General features: G+C 36.3%; 1 protein-coding gene across 2 annotated transcripts in view; it reads left to right on the forward strand.

Moving 5' to 3' along the window:
- Positions 1 to 23,373, forward strand: part of LOC113048373 (SET domain-containing protein 5-like) — a 122,042-nt gene that overhangs the window by 60,116 nt on the left and 38,553 nt on the right. Inside the window, exon 3 of one of the 2 annotated variants that reach the window (XM_026210163.1) lies at positions 8,221 to 8,318. In XM_026210163.1, the coding sequence (XP_026065948.1) occupies positions 8,255 to 8,318 (64 nt within the window). In that variant the 5' untranslated portion in view covers positions 8,221 to 8,254. Of the gene's footprint in view, positions 1 to 8,220; positions 8,319 to 14,399; positions 15,155 to 23,373 lie in introns of those variants that run through there. The other variant, XM_026210170.1, reaches the window with a different exon arrangement.

Below are 23,373 nucleotides of genomic sequence, written 5' to 3' on the forward strand. Positions count from 1 at the left end.
TTTAAGTACATTTTTAATTGTTTTGGAATAAACTTCAATAATAGCACTTTAATGTGAATAATTCCGGCTTGAAAGTATAACATAAAGTATTATACAGTGAAAAGTGCGAATGATTCGATTTCTGTTTTTAGCATTTATTAACAATTACAGATAATGATAAATGTTTAATTTAGCTAAATTCATCAAGTACATCACACAAACACATTATTTTAAAAGTCACATTTAGCTGTCATTAATTTGTGTTGTGACTAAATGTTGCTTGTATTTTCCAGTATTAAAATGTGCATATTTGTTTTCATTATCATGCTACAAAAGGATCTGTATTTTGATGTGGGAGAAGAAAATTAATCCGCCCATAATGATCTTTCCTAATGGAAGTGTTTGTGAAACCTGTATGTGACCATTATTGTGTTTGGTGCCACTATTGGTAGCTGACCTCTAGAACTATGTAGAACAGCATGAGGTTCAACTGAAGAGAGCAAACACGGTTCCAGTTAGCATTTTAGATTATTACAAACAATTTGTTTCTACTGAAAGGAGCTTAGCACTCCCACCTCCCCCTCCTTGAATCATAGCAACAGTATTTTCAACAACCTGCCGACTGCAGTAAGAAAATGGCTGTCATTTATGAGCAGCGTCTCCCAGCCAGACATGGATGTCTGCAACTAATGTGACATCCCTCCTGCTGTGATCCATCAGTCCGGAAGATTCCATCATCATGATGCAGGCTGATAACTTGTGGCAGGATACCTTTAGAGGTTTATTTTTTATTTTTAACAGTGAATTAAGGAAGCCAGTATTCTTGCATCAGACTGCTTTGATTCTGATAACACTGGCTGTTTCTTTACTGATTGCGGAGTTCGAAAAGCTCAGACTATCTCCAGTTTGACAAGGAAGATTTTGTAGCTGATAGAGCATGTTAATCTCTGTTTTGATGCCTTTTTGAAGTCTTTGCAGGTGTGTGAGATTTAAGCAGGCTATGTTCTGCAGGCAGATCTGAATGCGAATGGCTTATTTGTTCAGAATGTTCATAAACCTGTTTTGCTAGGTTTACCAATGCTAGGTAAGCGTGTGTGCTTGTGTCTCTTACAAAACAAAACAAAAAGCACCATGGTACACTAGTTGTTTCAGATGATAATACTTAATACATAATAATAATTATTATTTATTAATAATAATAATTATTTTGTTTATTTATAAACACATTATTTGTCAACTATAAATTTAATTTACAGTACAAATAATCCATGTGCTTGCTTCAATCTTAAAAACATTATTAATATTATTATTGTTGAAAATAATTATAAATGACATAGTTATGTCATTAATAAATAATATAAAACCCTTATATATATATTTATATAATTATAAATAGTAATTATTTTAAATTATTAAATCACAAATTATACATTATCTTAATTAATGGTTTTGTATTTTAGTATACTTTAAAATATAATTTATTTCTGTTATGCGATGATGATTTTGAATCATCATTACTCCAGTCTTCAGTGTCACATTAACCTTCAGAAATCATTCTAATATACTGATTATTATCAGTTGTGCTGCTTAATTTTAATTTTTTTTGGAACCTGTGATTCTTTTTTTCAGGATTATTTGATGAATAAAGTTAAAAAGAACAGCGTGTTTTTTTTAATAGAAATCTTTTCTAACACATTTAGAATTACACACATCCTTGAATAAAAGAAAAAAAATTACTGACTCCGAACTTTTGAACGGTAGTGTATATTGTTACAAAAGATTTACATTTGGAATAAATGCTGTATTAGAATAATTTCTTAAGAATCATGAAAATTCAGCTTTTCTGGCTGTGCTGATTTAAATCTAGAGGTTGTGTTGTGTTTGTGTCGCAAGTTCTGTGACGCAGGTAGTGACGATTCTCTCCCGCCAATTCGTGATCAGCAGAGTTATACATCACGTTTTGGTAACGGTACAGTTCGCTTGGACCCTCAGTTAAGGTGTTACTGAAAACATTTCCAGGTAACAGGTACTGTACAGTGGATACCCCCCAAAAGTGAACCGTACGGAGCCGTACTGTGCCATACCATTAGATTGTCTGTCCCACTCTGTGCTGATTCTTGTACTAGTAATCCAGTTGGACCATCTCACACTGGCCCCCCTCAGATAGGCAGGATTAACAGCAGACACAGATGCAACAAAGCTGAACATTTGGCTTTCTACCAGGACTCGATTTCTGTCTGATTTCTGGCACACTTTTGAAGTGTGACATTCGTCCCACTGGTTCTGTTTTACCCAGACAAATATCAAGGAGAGAAAGCCAAGCACAGCTAAATCATCACCCCCCCCCCCCACACACACACACACACATAAATACTAACAGCCTTTGTCAGCACAGACAGACAGACTGCTCTCTTGGTGATGATTGTGCAGCAGATCATCCTAAAGCTTCACACAGAATACTAGTTGCAAATAGTTTTGATTAGCAAATCCATACTTTATTAACTATGTTATTTATTCATTAACTAATTATTTTACATCAATTGGCTTAATCTCCTAGTCTGCTAACTTGGGTGTTCATACTTCTAGGGAAACTGCTGAGTTTGCTCAAAATAGCACTTCAGAAGTGCATATTACACAGAATTTAAATATAAAAAGTGACCAGGAATTGATCAAATTGAGCCTTAATTTCTACAATTGGTAGCTGATCTTTTAGCAGAACCTATGGCCACTATATTTAATTTAAGTCTCACCTCCAACAAAATACCCAAAATTTGGAAATTAGCAATGGTTATTCCTTTTTTAGGGCGGGAGATTCTGCAGACCCAAATAACTATCGCCCTATTTCTAAATTGGCAGTCTTAGCAGAAGTCTTTGAATCACTGATAAATGATCAATTAAAACATTTTTTGTCAGCCAATAATATTCTTAAGGATAATCAGTCAGGGTTCAGAATGGGACATAGCACCATTACTGCAACTACATGAGTCTCAAATGATATTATAACTTCTCTAGATATTAAAAAGTACTGTGCCACTTTTTTTATTGATCTGTCTAAAGCTTTTGATTCAGTTGATCACAAATTAATGTTACAGAGACTTAGGTATATAGGTCTCAGTGAAGCCGCTTTAAAATGGTTCGAAAACTTTCTTTCAGAACGCACTCAATGTGTGTCTGTCGAAAATTATAACTCACCTTTTCTTCATGTAAATACTGGAGTTCCTCAAGGATCTGTGTTAGCCCCTTTGTTATTTTCTATTTATATTAATGATTTAGGTCATGGAATTGACTCAGCTAAAATACATTTATATGCAAATGATACAATTATTTATATGGCAGCATCTTCTTTAAAACAAGCTCTACAGCAACTGCAGGATGTTTTTCTATGCAGCGCTCATTGTTGCAGTTAAAATTAGTTTTTAAACACTTGAACGAGCTGTGTTCAAACAAGTCTCTACATTTCTCACACACAACAATCTCCTTGACAGCAACCAGTCTTGCTTCAGAAGTGGACATTCAACTGAGACGGCCTTGCTCTCAGTTTTTGAAGCTCTAAGACTGGCAAGAGCAGAATCCAAATCTTCAGTACTTATCCTGCTTGATCTGTCCGCTGCTTTTGACACGGTTAACCACCAGATCCTCCTATCAACGCTACTGGTGAAAGGCATCTCAGGAACAACACTTCAATGGTTTGAGTCTTACCTATCAGATAGGTCCTTCAAAGTATCTTGGAGAGGTGAGGTGTCCAAGTCTCAACATCTACTGGGGTGCCTCAGGGCTCAGTTCTTGGACCACTTCTCTTCTCTGTCTACATGGCATCATTAGGTTCTGTCATTCAGAAACATGGCTTTTCATACCACTGCTATGCTGATGACACTCAACTCTACCTCTCATTCCATCCTGATGATCCGACGGTAGCTATTCGCATCTCAGCTTGTCTAAAAGACATTTCTTCCTGGATGATGGACCATCAACTCAACCTTGCCAAGACAGAACTGCTTGTGATTCCATCAAACCCATCGTTTCATCACAATTTCACCATCAAGTTAGGCACATCAACCATAACTCCTTCAAAAACAGCTAGAAGCCTTGGAGTTATGATTGATGATCAGCTGACTTTCTCAGACCACATTGCTAAAGCTGTCCAATCCTGCAGATTTGCTTTATTCAACATCAAGAAGATCTAGCCCTTTCTTTCGGAACATGCTGCACAACTCCTTGTTAAAGCTCTTGTTCTGTCCAGGCTGGACTATTGCAATGCCCTCTTGGCTGGTCTTCCAGCCAATTCTATCAAACCTTTACAATTAATTCAGAACGCGGCAGCAAGATTAATTTTTAATGAGCCAAAAAGAATACACGTCACACCTCTGTTTATCAATTTGCACTGGCTTCCAATAGCTGCTCGCATAAAATTCAAGGCATTGATGTTTGCCTACAAAACTACCACTGGCTCTGCACCCATTTACCTAAATTTGTTACTTCAGATTTATGTGCCCTCTAGAAGCTTGCGTTCTGCAAGTGAACGTCGCTTGATTGTGCCATCCCAAAGAAGCACAAAGTCACTTTTACAGACTTTTAAATTAAATGTTCCCTTCTGGTGGAATGAACTCCCCAACTCAATCCGAGCAGTCCTTAGCCATCTTCAAGAATCGGCTTAAAACACATCTCTTCCATCTTTATTTGACCCTCTAACTTTAACATTCACTATTCTAATTCTATTCTTTAAATCTATTCTTTTTGTATTCTATTTTCTTTTCATTTATTATGCAATTGTATATGTATATGTGTGTGTATGTGTAATGACCTCTAACTAGCTTGCTCTATTCTTTTATTTTTATTCTATCTGTTTTCTTTTTATTTATTATATTAGTTAAAATGTCATGCTACGTGTACTGTGTTAACCTAACTGAGACTTGTTATAGCACTTATATATTTTATATATATATGTATATATATATATGTATATATATATATATATATATATATATATATATATATATATATATATATATATATATATAGCTCTTTTTGTTGTTTTTGATTGCTTCCACTGTCTTCATCTGTAAGTCGCTTTGGATAAAAGCGTCTGCTAAATGAATAAATGTAAACGTAAATGTAAACTCAAATAAGACAAAGTATATGATTTTTTTTGTCACGGTCTCACTACGGTAACAGATTTGACAATTACAACCTTTAATGGTTCACTTATAGAAAGAGTTAGTTCTTATAAATATCTACGTTTTTGGATGGATGAAAGATTAGCTTTTAATATACATATTGATAAGTTGTTGAAAAAGCCTAGACCAAAACTAGGCTTCTTTTATAGTTTCCCGCAAGAATTTAGTAGAGTACATTTTTATCAATAATTTATTATGGTGATCATTTATATTTGCATGCAGGTACTTCTTTACTTAGAAACTTATATTCTGTTTATCATGCAGCATTACATTTTGTCACTGGCGCAGAATCAAGGGTGCATCATGGTATTTTGTATGCATCTTTAGGTTGGTTATCTTTACATAATTTTACATTATTTAATTTGTTAATATTCCAACTCATTGGACTAGATCAGGTTCCTGTATTCGGTTAACAGTTCGAAGGGTATTGTTTACAAAATTTGGTAAATGTGCTTTCTCCACTTATGCTCCTTGGGCCTTGGAATGAATTTCAAAATGTAATTAATCTTGACACACTTCCGACATTGAGTATTTTTAAAGGTTTTCTTGATTTGATTCTATTAATGAATTTTGATCGTGTAATTTGTGGTACTGTCTCTGTGATTATTTTTTTATTGTTTTGTATTGTGCTGCCGTCTTGACCAGGTCTCACTGGAAGAAGAGATAGCAATATCTCACAGTGATTTATTGGTTAAATAATTTCTTGGTTAAATGATAATTATTAAATCGGACAAAGTTTTGGCACTGTTTTCTCCCATTTTAGGAACACCATTGTCAATTTCAAACAATATTTATTTGTTTGATTGTTAAACAATTGTGATGGATCCTTCTATGGCTCCATTGCAGAAGCCATTTTTCACTTTATCAACTTTCAGTTGAAGGTTCTCATTAGTTTGTGTGTCACCTTTTTATTCAGACTGCATTAAAGCGCATGGCCGAGTATGAAGGACTGTTTTGGGGAATAGTGTTAGCCTCGTCACTCTCATGCTTAGGCATGGTTCGCTAAACAGCAGCAAACCTCGCTACACTGAGTTATGTCTTCTCCGTTCTTCATCAGTTGACAGAAGCACAGCCTCAGGATAATGTCATCCTTTTCTTCCTCTCTCATCTTTATTCAGAATCTGCTGCATGAAAAACTAATAAAATTATTATTTTTACAGTAGCTATTACTACAGAAAAAACTAAGCTATTTAGAATATTAAAAAAAAAGTTATTTAGAAAATTCAATAAAAATTCAATTGGAAATTCGAACATTCTCTCAAAATATGTAGTTTGCTACTTTTGGCCAAGTACTGTACATATTTTGGCATTTGCAGTAAGATTTTTTGGATATTCTGCAATGTCATAAAATTGTGATGGCTGCAGATACATAGTTCCGCATACTACTGTATGATTTGAAATATACTAATTAAAACCTTGCATACTATTTAGAATATATAACAGTACTCAAACTGACTCGATTGGTCTCCAAACTTGAAGGGTAAACTTTAAGCATATTATGCATTAAATAAATCTACATTTAACTTTGAGGTTAGCTGGTCTAGTGTTATTACTGTTGCATAAAGTGTAAGAGGTCTTATATTTAATCTCAGACAAGTTGTCTTTTTTGAAAAATAGCGGGGTGCATTTGGTTGCATTTTATTTTGCATTTTATTTGACTTAATTAGCTTGACCTTTTTTGTTCAGCATTGTTAATGTTAAACATTCACATTTGGCTTCAGTCGGGTAGAGGGACTTTTTTCATGACCAGGCAGATGCAGCAGAAATGAGCGGAGGCGACAGGGCTTCAAGTATGCAGAATGTGCTCAGGAAAGTTACCACAATGGTTAAAACAAATCGATTTTGGGATATCATCTTCAGTAATAATAAAATATGTGTGACCCTCACCAAATCATTGTCACACTTAGGCTTTCTGTCAAATGTGGCCCCAGCAACACACAGTAAACGTAGCAACGCTGGCTCAGTGAAAAGTTGCGAGTGATATAGAAAAGAAGAATATCTGGTCATGGATGTTGATTTGAAAATCATGTGCATATACATTACACACAACCACCCCCGACAAAGACATTTGTTTCTCATTTGTGACCTCAGCCAAGATCACTTCTGAAGGTGTGGAGAGTGCTTTTCCAAGAAGAAACCGAGTACATGCTATACTGGTGTGCAGGGGAAGCAAAGTTCTTCTCTTTATCTGTAGTTCTGTGGTTTCTTCTCTCTATCATTTTGTCCTATTTTCTTTTTTTTGTGTGAAATTTGCCTTTTTGCTTAAAAAAAAAAACAAAAGCATCAGAAAATGACGCAAACCGGATTTGAGCTTACATGACTTACACAGAAGGTTGGGCTTACCCAACATTCTGTTCTGTTCTGTTCTTCTTCTTTAACTCCATACATGTGAATTCAGCTGCGCAAAGACCCGTCAAAGAAGTACTTCCACTGAAATCCACAAACAACATCACCTTCTGCAGCAATAGAACAAAGTGTGTCTCTGTCCTGTGCTCTTTCACACATATAAACACACACAAACACACAGCTCATACATGAAGCGGTAATTAGCAGCATCAAGGTGTGATCCCTCCACAGTGTGGGTGTTGAGTGAGGCCTAAAATAATCCAGTGATGAATGACGAATCCCACGAATGAAACTCATTATCAGCCGCAGCGTTCCAGCAGGCTGAAGGCTCTGTGTACCTGAAACATATAATCACAGGCTTCCAAAAATCCCCTCAGTAACTCTTTGTCTAGACTTCAGAGCTGATGTGCGGCGAACATCACAAGTCGAGCTGCATTTGTAAAGAATCACACGTTTTGGGAATCAGTGCTGATAGGCGAAGTAGTAGTGCAGGAAGTTATTGTGTGCGTTGTTACAAGTTTTATTTATAGCTTCAAACATAGTGGCAACTGTTATCAAGTACTGTACATGTGTTGCTTAGTGTTTGTGCAGCATCATTTTTATTAGTATTAGAAAGAGTATGCTAAATTGGCATATTTCAAATGTATTATTATTAGTAGTATTTATTGATACAGTTTCTGTGTCTGAAAGGATGTATTTTTTCCCCTCTCTCTTTCTGCAGATCTCTCTATAGCCCGGTCCAGAACTGTGCAGTCATGTTCAGGAACAGTCTGAAGATGCTGCTTGGCGGCAAATCCAACCGCAAGAATCGAAACAGTGGTAGGTTGAGTTTTCCTTTTTTTAAATTAAATATTAATTTAAAAACTGAACATAACTAACAAAGTCAAGCCTGTGCGCTAACAACACTCCTTGAGGTCCTTCTTGTGTTCTGCCTAGCATTTTTGTAAGGAAAATGATGTGTTTGTATGTCTGTGTTTACAGTATTTTAGCTCTCAGAGACACTTCAGGCTTGTGTTGAGAGGATTACAGTAGTCAGAAGCAACTGGTGGAGTCAAATTAGGATTCTGCCAGTGTCTGCAAGTAAACCGAGCCTGATGAAGCTTAAATGGTGAAGGGAAATAAATGGTGCTACGAATGAGCACACACTTACAGAGCACTGCTGTATTTTGCTGTATATTACCATTTTGCTGCCTGTTGACTGCAGGGGCGATTCTAAGATTTTGATTTTAGGGGGGCTCAGCCCCCAATAAGGGTATGATTAAAAAATATTATTTTACTATTAGGGTAGGGTTGTATACTACTAACCTTATTGCAATCCACTATTCCATTGTATTCCCTGTATTTCATATATGGGAGTAGGAGTACTGACTGAGCCATATATAACACTGTAAAAAAAAACTAATACAGTTTTTTACATGTGACCAGTCACTGGAAAATTTTGAATTGGGAATGTAGATTTTTTTTTTATTATTATTTATTTTTTTTACAATAAAGACTTCCTGATTCAGTATGATTTGATGATACCACTGCTTTTTCTTATGAAATTAAAAACTAAATTAAAATTAAAACAACATAAGGGTTCAATGACTGCAATGAATCTTGGGAACACAGTGGTATTGTGTGTGTGTGTGTGAGGCTGTCTGTTCTATTCTCACCTGACTGTTGCTCATTTGCAGACCTACTCCCGCACGACAAAAAAATTTTTGTATATCCATCTACAATGAAATATAAATTATTATATTTTATTTTTATTATTATTATTATTATTATTAATTTTTAATATAATAAAATAAATCATGATCGTTTTCTAAAGTATGTTTTCATGGGTGTTAATCGCTTCATTTTTGTTGGAAGAAAAAAAAATCTGTCACACTGTGATAAAGGCTGAAAGTGAACGCAGCGAAGACGTACTGGTATTGGATGCGAGAACACACACACCACACGCACACACGCACGCACGCACACACACACGCGCACACGCACACACACACACACACCTTGTACTCTCTGATATTCGCTCTGCTCGGCGCCCCTGTGGATTGAAAAACGCGCTGAATCCATGCAGACTCAGATCAGGGGAGGAGCCGGAACTTGATGCAGCTTGCCACCGTCTCAAATGAGATTTTAAAGGGGACTGAAGCGATCACTAATTAATTAATCAAATAATTTTTAGGGGGGCTGGGCATAAGTTTAGGGGTTGGCTGAAGCCCCCCTAAAAAGGGCCTAGTGACGCCCCTGGTTGACTGTCTTCATCTTTTTAACTTAAGGCCTGTTTCACACCTCAGAACACCTTTCAGCGCTCATATTAACAGGTTACTGCATTCAAATTTGACTATTTTGTCCTACTGCACTGGCCACTTGTTTAAAATGTGTTTATACTGTACATAAGAAAAATCTGCCAGTGTGGAAGGATATTATTCATATCAAAGATACACTGCCATTCAAAGGTTAATTCATACTTTTTTCAGCAAGGATCCATTAAACTGACAAAAACTACAACAATAAGAAAATGACAGTCCTTTACAAAGAAATCAAATGTTATTTTGGTTTCTACAAAAATGTTAATGAGATCAGTGCCCAAACCCTGTTGCACAGAAGAAACTGCTTTTGCTTGTGTGTGTTGTGTGAAACAGGCCTAGTGTCTGCCGGAGAGGGTCTCCAGTAGTAAGAAGTGGAGATCTCTGTGTACACTCTTTCAGGGTTGTGGTAGAGCTTTGTGTGATTGATGAGGAGGGTGTTTGTTTGTCTATGTGCTTGCTTGTTAGTTGTGTTTGTGTTTGATTCTCACTGGAGTTTGGATCTGTGACTGTAAGGACGTTCACGACTGCAAACTTTTGTTTAACAAACTAACAACATGTACATGCGCTCAAACACACACACATACTTTTCCTGCCTTCATAACTCAGGCCTGTCAGAATTGCTCATAAAGCTTTAGTCAAACAAGTGTCAAGTCTGGCTCACCGAACAGACCAGCCATTCACCTCAGTGAGATGTGTATCAAAGGGACCTCACACTTCCCAGAAAACCTCCTGTCATCAGTCGGTGTCCTCAGACTGTGGTTGAGATCCCTGCTACTTTGGTGACGTCTGGAGTCATGTTCTCTTCAGGGCCTCTAGCTCCCCTATAAACTCGAAGGGACTGGTTTATTTCCAATGCACTTTAGGGTGTCATTACTGTCACGGGTTTAGATACATGTAAAGCTGTGTGAACAGCCCCATTGAAGTATATATTTATATCTATAAATTATATTCAAAATATTTTCAGAAGATCCACTATGATTGATTTAAGTTAAATTGTTCATTCAAATGGGTTTCATATAACCATTTGCACCAGGACCCAAGTGACATTTAACTATTGTTGTAGTTGCGATCCATTTCAAAACGATTCAAATTTACACATATCCACGAAAATGGCCAAAAAATGCGATATTTTGTATGACAGGCCAGTAGTTATTTTAATAATTTTTGTCATTGATTAACCCTCTGGAGTCTAAGGGTATTTTTGAGGCCTGGAGAAGTTTTGTCATGCCCTGACATTTGTGCTTTTTTCAGTTTCTTACAGATATCTAAATGGCTAAAGTCCAATCTCACTGTAATCAGAAGAAACTGGGCTATAATATTATGCAGCATGTATGTACATGATTGTGTTTTTGAGAAAAAAAATACACCAACCCCAGTTGTCCTTTTTAAATTCATTATGCTTGAGTTTTCAAATAAGTCTAGACACCAATTCTCAAACTCTGTCGTTGTGAGGCCGTGGGTTTGTCTGTTTTGAATTGCAGCTGTATTGTTGTGCTCGTCTTTAGACTTGAGGATTTCCACAAGGTTTTGTCATACAGTAATAGCTCTCTTCACTCTGCATGTCTCCTTGTATCCTGCAGTGCTACATATTTGTAGTGCTTGTGTAGTTTCTGGTGTAATTTTTATGTTCCTTCCTGCTTTCTTTTTTCTTTTTTTATTCAGTTTGATGCAAATGCAGCTATCTCGGCTGAATATATTTGGCATTTGCCATAAATTAGATGTGCACAGCCAGCAACCTACAGAACACACAAAAAAAATACGTGTCGTGGGGCGATTGATGGTTAGCCTCCAGACCCCTCAGACATCGTGAGCAGAATCCTAACGGTCTCAAACAGCTGCCAACAGCATTGACCCATGAGCCCTGTGTGGTTTGAATATGATGCAAGCCTTAATTAAAACGGCAGGTGATATTTTGCCTGTAGCGGTTCATCGCGCTAGCTGATTTTGACAGATGTGGTTGCGGCAGGTTTGATAAGTGTAATTATTTTACTAGAGAGAGAACTTTAAACAAATACATGCTGACGAATGCTGATATTGGAATATTTGGGTTATGTGAGGTGAAACTGATATCTGTTCTGTTTAATTGGACAAATTTGTTTTAAGATTGATGCCAAAATCTATTGTACGCTATGGAAGTCACAATTTAGAATGATATAACCAAGAATGATAACTATTAAGATAACCATAACACTAACTATATTAGCATTCAAGACAAAGCATGATAATGTTCTGTTTAATAAAAGTGCATGCTGCAGTTTCAGAATACATACAGGATTCTGATATGTCAATGTTTTTATCATTCACCAACTAGAAAATGGATAAAAGGGATAGTTCACCCAAAAATCTAAATTATGTCATTATTAACTCACCCTCATGTCGTTCCAAACCCGTGGGACCTCAGTTCATCTTCTGAACACAGTTTTAAGATATTTTAGATTTAGTCCGAGAGCTCTCAGTCCCTCCATTGAAACTGTGTGTATGGTATACTGTCCATGTCCAGAAAGGTAAGAAAAACATCATCAAAGTAGTCCATGTGACATCAGAGGGTCAGTTAGAATTTTTTTGAAGCATCGAAAATACATTTTGGTCCAAAAATAGCAAAAACGACGTCTTTATTCAGCATTGTCTTCTCTTCCGTGTCTATTGTGAGAGAGTACAAAACAAAGCAGTTTGTGATATCCGGTTCGTGAACTAATCATTCGATGTAACCGGATCTTTTTGAAACAGTTCACCAAATCGAACTGAATCGTTTTAAACTGTTTGCGTCTCCAATACGCATTAATCCACAAATTACTTAAATTGTTAACTTGTTTAATGTGGCTGACAATCCCTCTGAGTTCAAACAAACCAATATCCTGGATATTGGTCTCACGGGTTTGGAACGACATGAGTTATTAATTAATTAATTTTGATTTTTGGGTGAACTATCCCTTTAAGAAAGTTCCTACAATATTGTTCCTCTGAGTCGTTATTGTTATGGCTTTGTTGTGGATTTTCCTATTCTCATAGAATTATTATGACTATTAAAATGTTATAATTATCATTATAGTTATTGTCCTTGCACGTTCCTTTAAACCTCATCATCCTCAAGGTGAAGCAACTGTTCATATGCCTAGAGTGGTTCTCTAAAGAAAGATCTGTAGAACTTTAAGGATTGTAGTCTCACCTTATGAATTTGGAGTTTTGACGTGCACATTATTGTGTAATGTAATGTTCCTCTGTAGGTCCTTATTTTAGGGAATCTCCCACAGAAATAGTAGTTCTTGAAAAAGAGAAATATATCCTGTTCTTTGGGGTGATGGGCCTCTGACACTCTTATCTCATGCACTATTTTACACCCTTGAATTAGGCACACATGTTTGAGCTGGAGATTGCTATGTTGAGCCAGAGCAGTCGGGCTAAATATGCATGTGACAAGTGGGGTAGGGCCTGAACGCCGTGGGACTCAAGACCAGTGAGTGGCGCAGGTGTTGCTCATTATCATTTACTCCATCGGCCTCGCTCCGTTCCCACGGCTCTATGCCCCGCCCCATTTGTCACAATGCAGTTGTGATATTTTTTTATCAGTTGCAAGAACTTTCATTATAAAATCCAAATTGGAACACACCATTTAACTTTTATTTTTATTTTTATGTTCAGCTAATTATGAATACTGTTGATTTAACCCCAGTGTTTCCCAACCTTGTTCCTGGAGACACACCAACAGTTGACATTTGGGATGTCTTATCCTTATCTAACCCATCCATTTTTACTAGCTAGTAATTTGAACCAGCTGCATTTGATTGAGAACTGTTTGTGTTTTTGCCAGATTTACTTCATTTCTGTTGCCAAATTTATAACCAAAGTATAGTGAAGTATGTACTCATATTAAGATTAAAAGATACACACACACTGTTGTTAAGCACTTTGTCCTTATCAGTGATGCAGTGACTGCAACACTTCTGTCCACTCAGAGGAACTTGAACGCTACACTGAATAAATACCTCAGCAGTTTCAGCTGAATCTGTTCTCTGGTCCTTTGAATGCTGGGAAAGATGTTTTATAATCCACCTCTCAAGGTCAAACATAAAATTGATTTTTCACAGAATTTTTTACAAGTGCCTTAAAATTTTATTTAAGGATGGACAGCCACATACTGTCAAAACATGACACTGTGTCGTAGAATACTGTATGCATTTTGTGTGTGCACTTCTGTCCATTTGTATGATTTTATTCAGTTTCTATTCTATCTGATATTTTACTTTAATTTGTGCTGTATTATTGAAAGGTTGCTTGTTTGTAGACTATCTATATTTGGGTCTTTTTTTTTTTTTTTTAATCCTCTCAATGCTAGTCATAGGCTTTAACAGTGCACATAAATCTGATTGATCAAATTTAATTTTTAGGACCTATTGTCCGCACACTAACTTTGCAAGTGGTGAAAATGAATCTGTATTGCATGAAATGATATGAAATAATATTATTTATTTTTTAGTTTCTTGATGTGTATATATAAACTTAGTTGTTTAAAAGGTTGAACAAAAATCGTTTCCAGAGATGGCAAAAAAAAATAAAAAATCTGAATTTCGCTGTCTCTCTGAACAAAGGCATCATGTTCTGTACAAGAGTAAACAAAAAAAAAAAACAGTGTTAGGGACTCTTGAACACAACAGGCAGAACACACAAGAGAGATTAAGAGAATCAGAACAGGGAGAAAAAGTTTGAGAGATAAAGCTGAATAGCTGCTATCGAGTGGGAGAAAAAGAGAAAAGAGGAGGAGGAGGGTGCATCTGTCCGCCTCGCTGATGAGTGTGAACATTTGTATGTGTGTGTGTGTATGGGGGTTGTATGATCTTGGCGCATGCGCCAGTACCTGGCAGTCACCCTCAAGACTGCAGATAACTCTCCCTCTTCTAACCATCACTCGTCTAAGCCTTTTCCTGTCCTTTTCTCTTTTTTTCATTTTCTTCTTTTTTTTCTTTTTTGTTAACCTTGACTCCTATACAATCTTCAGCTACTTACCATGCGTCTGGATTTGACTGTGTTTGGGTGTGGATTCTTAGAGCTGACAGAGGTGAGCTACAATGTACTGAGGATTTTGGGGGCTCGTCCGGGCAGACCATTTTTAGCAACAGGCTCCTACTAATCTCAAAGGAATTCTTCTGTGCCTGGCATGAATATCCTGATAGATTTGGACAAGATTTTGATCACTCTGAAGAACCTGTAGGACTTAATGGCATCTTGGGTCCTTCATTGAATCAAAGGTTAGCGGAAACTCCTGTGACATCGTGCCCCGTCTGTCATCTCACAACAGCTAGGATTCTGGGCTCACTGAGGTGTTTGACTTTTTCACTTGTGTGGCTTCCTTAACTGCATGTGAGTATGATTTTTTTTGAGGTCTTTGGTAGTTAATCACTGATGAGCTTAATGAGCCTTTAAACAGCAAAAATGTGAATACTGCAGGGAAAGCAGAGCCAGATCTCTGGCACACATACACTTACATATTAAGTCACTTGATCACTGTAATATTAACACCTACACTGCTGTGGACAAACAGACGCACACACAATCACATAGTCACCTATATGATTCCTCCCTATCAGCATTCCTCGCCCACTCAGTGATGTCAGCAAAGCGAGAGGAACTCTGTGTGTTTACTGTATGTGCCTGGATCTGTAATCTGCATTTCTCTGTGTGTGTTTCAAAGTTGTCTCTAATGCCTTTTCTCTGACTTTGTGGGTGAGGGATGTACAAATAATTTCTTTACTGGTTTGAAGCACTCTTCTGTGTTCTCCAGGGAATGTTGTGAAGCACAGTTTGGTGGTGTGCTGGATTTTTCCAAGCTTGGGATGTGAGCCAGAACTTGGTGATTGGGGTAGCACAGGACATTCTGATGGCAACAAACTGAACCCGCTGAAAGTGGCGTTTACTTGCTAGTTGCAGCGCAATCGGGGAACTGCACAAATGCAGCATTATAATCTGTATTAGACTTTATTTCAAAGCACAGTTCTTTGCTAGTCTTTTCTGAGTGCTACGTTGTAGATGATACAGCAGACCACAGCAATCCAGCACGCTTTGGAGGGACTGTACTGCATCGTTATAGGTAACAGTGCATGTACATTTTCAGTAACTAGATTTTAGCGTTTGTATTTTTTTAAACCCGGTGTCTGAATATGCCTATACTTCCCTACTTTATAGGCCAACAACAGTAACTGAAAAGAGTAGTATGTCTGAATTCATAGTATTCATAAAACAGTAGGCGAAAATTACCTACAACTTCCAGTAGACTCCGGAGTGTGCATTCCTTTGCCAGTTGTTACTCCTCTCTCATGGACTCATGGGATAGTAGTGAATCAGTGCATCTGATTATGTAAGACTTACGACAATGCCAACATCACAAATGTTTTAAATGTTCATTAAATTGAACACCTACTCAAAACATTATGCTAAAGCTTTATTATTGATTATTGGGTTAGCATTACAACTTACTATTTTTAAGGTATCACACATTCAAAGTTATGAAGTACCTAAAATGTATTAAGTTACTTTTCTATCTGTCTTGAAGTGTGGCACCTTTCTTTCAAGGTTAGCTTTAAGCTTAGCTAATTTTTGTACAGAGTACTTTGTAGCTTAGCTATTTACATTTTTTTAGCTTGCCCAACACTAAACACGCAACAAAAGCATAAAAGGTGGCATGTTTGCACTGAAAAGAATGATGATCACTTAAATTTAATAAATTCACTGTTTAGTGCCTGGTTGAACTGACTCATGGGTGGTTAGTGAATGAGATGCAGGTTTTAGCAATTAAATATCAAGTGTAAAGGGGTGCAGCTGTTTAGGGCATTCGCCTAATTGGCTTTTGTTGTCAGTAAAATATGTTTTTGTTTGCTAAATTAAAATAAGACAGAGGGTAACAAAAGCATTCTGCACCATTAAAGCCAGTATTAGCATTTCCGAGCTAAAGATATGTTGCTATAACATTTCTGCCTCACCACGAATCAGTTTTCCCACTGAGATAAGTGAGATGGGTTAAGTGTGTAGGAATATGTGATGCCTACATGCTTTTGCTCTCTTTTTATTTCTCTCAGCCTCTCTTTCCTTCTCTTTCTCACAGGGCTCGGTTAAGCTAGGTTGTGCTGACACAGCGTATGTACAGGATTTATCATGGCTGTTGCTAGTCAGATCAGACAAGCTTGAGTCTTACAGTTAGTTCATCCATTAAATTCACAGAGTATTAGCTCTAAGGGGCTCTTTGCATTGTAATATAACAGTATTATGAGACTGCCATTGGCTTCTACAGTATATTGTATTTAAGTAGTTGATTGTTTGGCATCTTTAGACTTTTTTTGTCTTATTTGAACAACATTATAGAGTTAGATATTTTTTATAGATGTGACATTTAATTTTGAATATAATTCAATCTTAGCATCAGTGTTTTTAAAAGCATCTACTGTAGGTAGGGCTGGGCGATGCAATGAGTAATAATGACATATTTGTGAGAAACACTGTGAAAATTGCAGAGTGGGTAAAGAAAAAAAATCACCCCCTTTAAAAAAAAAAAGTTTTTTCTTTGCAGCCTGAAATGAAGATGAACAGTTTTTGTTTTATCCAGCTGTATTTACTCAGTGCAACTTATAACATCAAAGTTAAAGATATAAGACCGACATTTCAGAAAAAAACAATCACTGAGTTGGAAAAAGGATCACCTCCTCACAAAAATCACTTCTAAACTCAATCAGTAGTACCTAATAGCCATTTGACTTTCAACTGTGACCAGCTGTAGTCATTTTGATTAGTTCAGCATGAAAACATCATCTTTCCTGGAGCATTCAGTCCCATAGTGCAACTGAAGAAAACAATCAACTATGGGTGGCAAGGCACTGTCAAAAATCTCCGGGATGAAGTTGTTGACAGACACAAGTCAAGAGATGGATACAAACATTTTTCAAAGGCCTTATAAATGCAGAGAAGCACAGTGAAACCTATTATTAAGAAGTGTTTGGTATTTGGTACAATATCACCATTCCTACAGAAAAACAGTAAAGGAGGTGGTAATATCCTGTTATGGGGGTGTTCCTCTGCAGCAGGGACTGGAGCACTTAGAAGGAAAAATGGATGGGCCAAAATACCGTCAGATTCTTGAGGAAAATCTGCTGCCTTCTGCCAGAAACTTGTAAATGGGAAGAATATTTACCTTCCTAACATGAAAATGACCCAAAGCACACAGCAAAACTGAGCACACAGTGGTTGAAGCAGAAAAAGATGAATGTCTTTTCATGGCCTCGTCAGAGCCTAGACTTAAACCCCAATGAAAATCTGTGCAATGACTTAAACTCCAGTCCACAAATAGTCACCATCAAATTTAACTGAACTTCAGCAGTTGTGCAAAAAAGAGTGGGCAAATATTGCAATAAGTCTAGATGTGCAAAGGTAGTGGAGACATATATAGGGTTGCGAAATCAAGACAAAGCGAAATCCTCTACCGGCTGGTCGCTCCCGCTTCACAGTGAGCAGAACTCGTGCTAACGCCAATTACTGTCACCACCAGTGTTTTTTATTTTCAGCAAAGCCGTTGGCAAATGCAAACGCCGTGATTATTTTTCATGACTCCAAAATCCAGCCCCGCAAGAAAACATGTAGGCTAATCTACCTGAGGGAAGACGTTATCAATAAGGCAAGTCTTTCACTATTAGAGAAAAACATTATACATTTAAGTAACTTCTAGCATATTCTTAACCTTGGGCCTTATTCTTGGAGCATAAAATGACAAATAAAATAGTGTCAAGCATATTAAATCTAATATGTTCTCTTTAATTGATATGTCTCTTATTTTTCTATGAAAAACCACGATTGTCCGTTATTTTCCTTTTGTGAAGTTGGCAGCCCTACACATATCCCGACAGGCTAAATGCTGTAATTAAAGAAAAAGATGGTTCAACAAATTTATGACAAGTGGGGATCCTTTTTCCTACTCAGTGATTCTGTTGTGTTATTATTATTTTTTTTCTGACATGTTGGTGTTATATCTTTCACTTGGATGTTATAGTAATAATGAGCTGTATAAAACAAAAACTGTGTCTGTCTTCATTTCAGGCGGCAAAGCAACCAAATGTGATTGTTTTGTGGTGGGGGATAATTTTCTATACCCACTGTATGTATTTTAATGTGCCTTTTTATTTGGCTGTAAGCTTCTCAAAGATAACATCAGTAGACTCATTTTGTAATTCGTCCTTGTTAGTTTGAGAACACCAAGAACAAATTTAAGTTTTAAAATATTGAAGATTTAATAAATGTAAGATTTAAATTCAGTTGCAAAAATGTCACTGGGGTTTATTTTTTGTAAATCACTTCAAACAGTAAAGTATTTTTTTTCTGTATTGTATTTATTGCATTTAAACATTCTGAATCTAACAGGCAAAAAAAGATATTTGAGTCCTGTTTAACTGAATAAAAATCCCTCAGAGATATAGATTTAATATTGTCTGAAAAGATTTATTTTAGCTTTATAGCTCCTCTAACAGGGCAGGGCAGGATGGATTCTTGACTGGTGGTGTTTTTTGAGATTGGTGGAGTTCACTTTGATATGGGTCTGAGTAGTAACCGCTAGATAAGTTACTGTAGACCGTCTCAAGTGAAATTAGAGAGTGAAAACAGAAAAAGAGAGGGCTATCTATCCGAGACGTGCAATATATCTTCTGCACAAATCGGTGTGTGACCAGAAAAAAAGACTAAATTATTCATCAGTGGCAGACTTCACCCGAGGATCAGATTTCTAGATGCGCACACTCTTACTTTTGCAGTGCATTAAAGTCCTCTGCGGATGCCTGAACCGATGACCGATGCTCACTAATAAGATCCCTTTCAATGGTGAGTGAACATCAACCAGTCTAAGAAAGTGTGTCTGCTCTAGCATAATACCAATGTGGGGGATTTTTCTTTTTTTTCTCCAGTAACACCATTTGCTATTTTGTCTGAATAAAAATAATGTGTTGGATCCGAGGAAAGGATATGGGGAGTATTTCAAAAGAATTATTCCAGTCTGCATAATGCATAAATAATTATAATAATACTGTACTATAAAGTCTCATATATTGACATTAGTTAATACATTATCTACCATTTACCTAAAATTACCAATATATGTTTTTACGGCTTGTATTAATCATTGTAAATGTTACTTTAATAGAAAATACAGTTCATTCCTGTTAGTTTAGAGTGCGTTAACTAATGTTATGAAATTAACATTTAGAATGATGTCGTTGACAAATGATCAGAAATATTGTTCACTGTAAGTTCATGTTAACTAATTTAATTAAATCACTTTTATAAATGGAAACTTTTTGTTTTAAAGATGTCTCTTATGCCCACCGAGGCTGCATTTATTTGATCAAAAATACAGTGAAAAAAATGAACTGTTTTCTGATTTAAAATATAATTTATTCCTGTGATGACAAAGCTGAATTTCCTCCAGTCTTCAGTGTCACATGATCCTTCAGAAATCATTCTAATACGCTGATTTGCTGTTCATAGGAACAGCATCGATTTAAAATAAATAGAAACCTTTTGTAACATTTTTATATCAATTGAATGCATCCTTGAAAAGAAGTTAAAGTATTTTAAGTTAAATCACTTAAAACAGTAGCACATTTCCTTAAGCAGAAGGTACAGTCATGTCTGTAGCAGAAATGGTGCAGAAGATAAACACTTTCCCCAAGCATGAGCAATAGTGATGCTTGCTTAGCACACAGCACTAAAAAGCAGGTAAAAGCTTTTGTGGGGTCAGCTCTAAATGGCAGTCTCATTAGGAGAATCAAAGTGGGTAAGAAGTCTGAAGCGTAATAGAGGATGTGAGATGTCTGAAACGCTCATGTGAAGAGTCTTAGAAATAATGTTGAATCTCTGTGTTTTAAAGCCTCTCAGCTCACACTCAATCACATGTTTTATGCTTGTTACTCATCTCATATATGTTGTGACTTACAAAACATGTCTCATGATGTCCTCAGATCAAAGTGATGACGTGAACAGCAAATATGTATAAATGAAGAAATGTGCATGGTTGAGTTAATGGATGGAGGACGTGCCATAGAGGTTTTGGAGTATGCGGTACGTCCCTAGTGTTGCAGTGGAACTGGGCCACCATATGGAGCGATGGCTTACTGCCATCAAAGCACAACGCACAACGCTCGTCCGTGGTTATGTGTGGGTGTGCAGCTGCCGGGTGGCCGCGGGAACGCTTTCTGTACAGCGTGTCAGTTCGGATCACCTGAAACCTTTGTTCGTCAGGTCAAAGAACATTTAGAGCTCGAGAATGAACAACATGTAGACAGACAGCACTAATGGTTGCTAATTCTTTAGCCAGCTGAGAGAAATGCTGTATCATTCTAAGACCTTATTGTTCCAATGCTGTGTAGAGTTTAAAGAGGCCTTGAGACGGGATACACGGTGTTTACTGACGAAAATATACAGTTAGTTGGAATAGGAGTTGTTCATTTTGTCTGTTTTTGATTAGATCCAATGGCGAATGAGATTTTGGGTTAGTCTGTAAGTGATTAATTACTAGTTTTATAAGTGTACCAGTGCTCAAAAATTTGGGTTGGGTATTTTATTTTTGTATTTTTATTTATTAGTTGTTTTTTTCTTAAGTAGTCTCTTATTCTCACAGAGGCTGCATTTAGGCCTATTTGATAAATAAAAAAATACAGTAGAAAATGAATTATTGTGAAGTATTATTATAAATTGAAATAACTATTATTATACATTTTAAATTTTTATATATTTTAAGGTATATATTTTTTTCCCTGTGATGCAAAGCTGAATTTTCGGCATCATTACTCCAGTTTCAATGTCACAAGATCCTTCAGAAATCATTCTAATATGCTGATTTGGTTCTTACTATTGTCACTGTTGAAAACACTTGTGCTGCTTAATATTTTTTATTTATTTAAAAGTATTTGTCAAAACAATATTTTCAGGATTCCTTAATGAATAGAAAGTTAAAAAGAACAACATTTATTTTGAATAGATTTTTTTTGCTACTTTAAAAAATGCTTTTTACTGTCGCCTTTGATCAATTTAATGTATCCTTGATGAAATAAAAAATACTGTATTTTTAAAAACAATTTATAGACTTATTTATTTTCACAGAATGTAATTTTAACCCCATCTGAATCAGTTCCTCTCTCTCTCTCTCTCTCTCTCTCTCTCTCTCTCTCTCTCTCTCTCTCTCTCTCTATATATATATATATATATATATATATATATATATATATATATACAGTATATATGATCTTGCCAGTCTTAATCCCAGTATCTGAAACACTCAGAAGTCATTTGGAAATGTCTCTCTGTATCTCTGGTGTTATTTCTAGGCTCTGTCAGCGTGGTTGGATGACGAGGGATGGTTCTGTTCCAGGCTCAAGGGCACTGGGCCGATCCGGGCTCAGATTTAGTGGGCTGTTTTGATTAGGCGAGCAGGTTCTGCTATCAGCCTACATAAATTAGAGAGCAACTCTCTGAATCACTCACGGCTCCCACTGGGCTCATATCAGCTCATAACGGGTGTGTGCGTTTGCAGAGAGGCTGTAAAAATACTCATGTAATAAAGTACAAGAGAATCTGAAGTATGTGTTGATTAGCTCCCGATCAGTGTTGTTCATTTACCCCTCAATGTGTGCTCTCTGATAAGGGGGTTTTATGGCTGTATATGATTCTGGGTGTTAAACGTATGCAGGATAGATTTACTTCTTTACTTCAGAGTCACCCTTCCATTTGCAGCTTGCAAATTTAGCCAGAAGGTTTAAAGTTAAAGTAGACATCTTGAAAAAGCGTAAAAAGTGCTTAATCTGTCAGACAAGAAGCTAGACAGTCTTTCTCTCTACATAGGCTGCTGTCATCTAAAGCCTGTTTTCTGCTTGATGTGCTGCATAAGAGCAAGGGACTTGAAGTATGCCACTTCCAATAAATACAAATATAAAATGCCAACCGATTCATCACTGTTCAAACTGACAAATAAATAATATATTCATTAGTCTATAAATAAATAAATGGCTGTTAATCCATGTTTGGATTAAACTTAACAAACTTAACAATAAATTAAATTAATTGAATTAAATATAACAATAAACATTAAACTTGCATTTTTATTAGCAATTACAATCTTTTTTACATTAATTTTTTATTATTATTGTTACATTTAACTGCCATTTTATTTGTTTTAGAAGCCAATTTATTTATAATTTGAAAAGTGATTCATAAATTTTTATTTTATTATTCACAAATTTATATTGAGAATTTTCAGTTCGGTATGCATGTGTCATTTAAATTAACAAATGCCATTTTGGCGCTCTTGATGTGAGTGACAGATCGCTGTATTCAAACTGCAGCGTGATCATCTCTTCCTCTTCACTATTAGTTTTAATGCAAAATAATCATAAATGTACATTTTACACCTCATGTAATCGCTCAATCAGTGTTTATACCACGAAAGAATTTGTATTCAAAATGTCACGTACCATTTCGTTTACCTCAAGTTATCAGTGCCCACGGCTCGTTAGTGCGCTATAAATGAAGTCTACAGACGAGCATTTCACAGAATA

The sequence above is a fragment of the Carassius auratus genome, chromosome 3, assembly GCF_003368295.1.
Source record: "Carassius auratus strain Wakin chromosome 3, ASM336829v1, whole genome shotgun sequence".
NCBI classification, from domain to species: domain Eukaryota; kingdom Metazoa; phylum Chordata; class Actinopteri; order Cypriniformes; family Cyprinidae; genus Carassius; species Carassius auratus.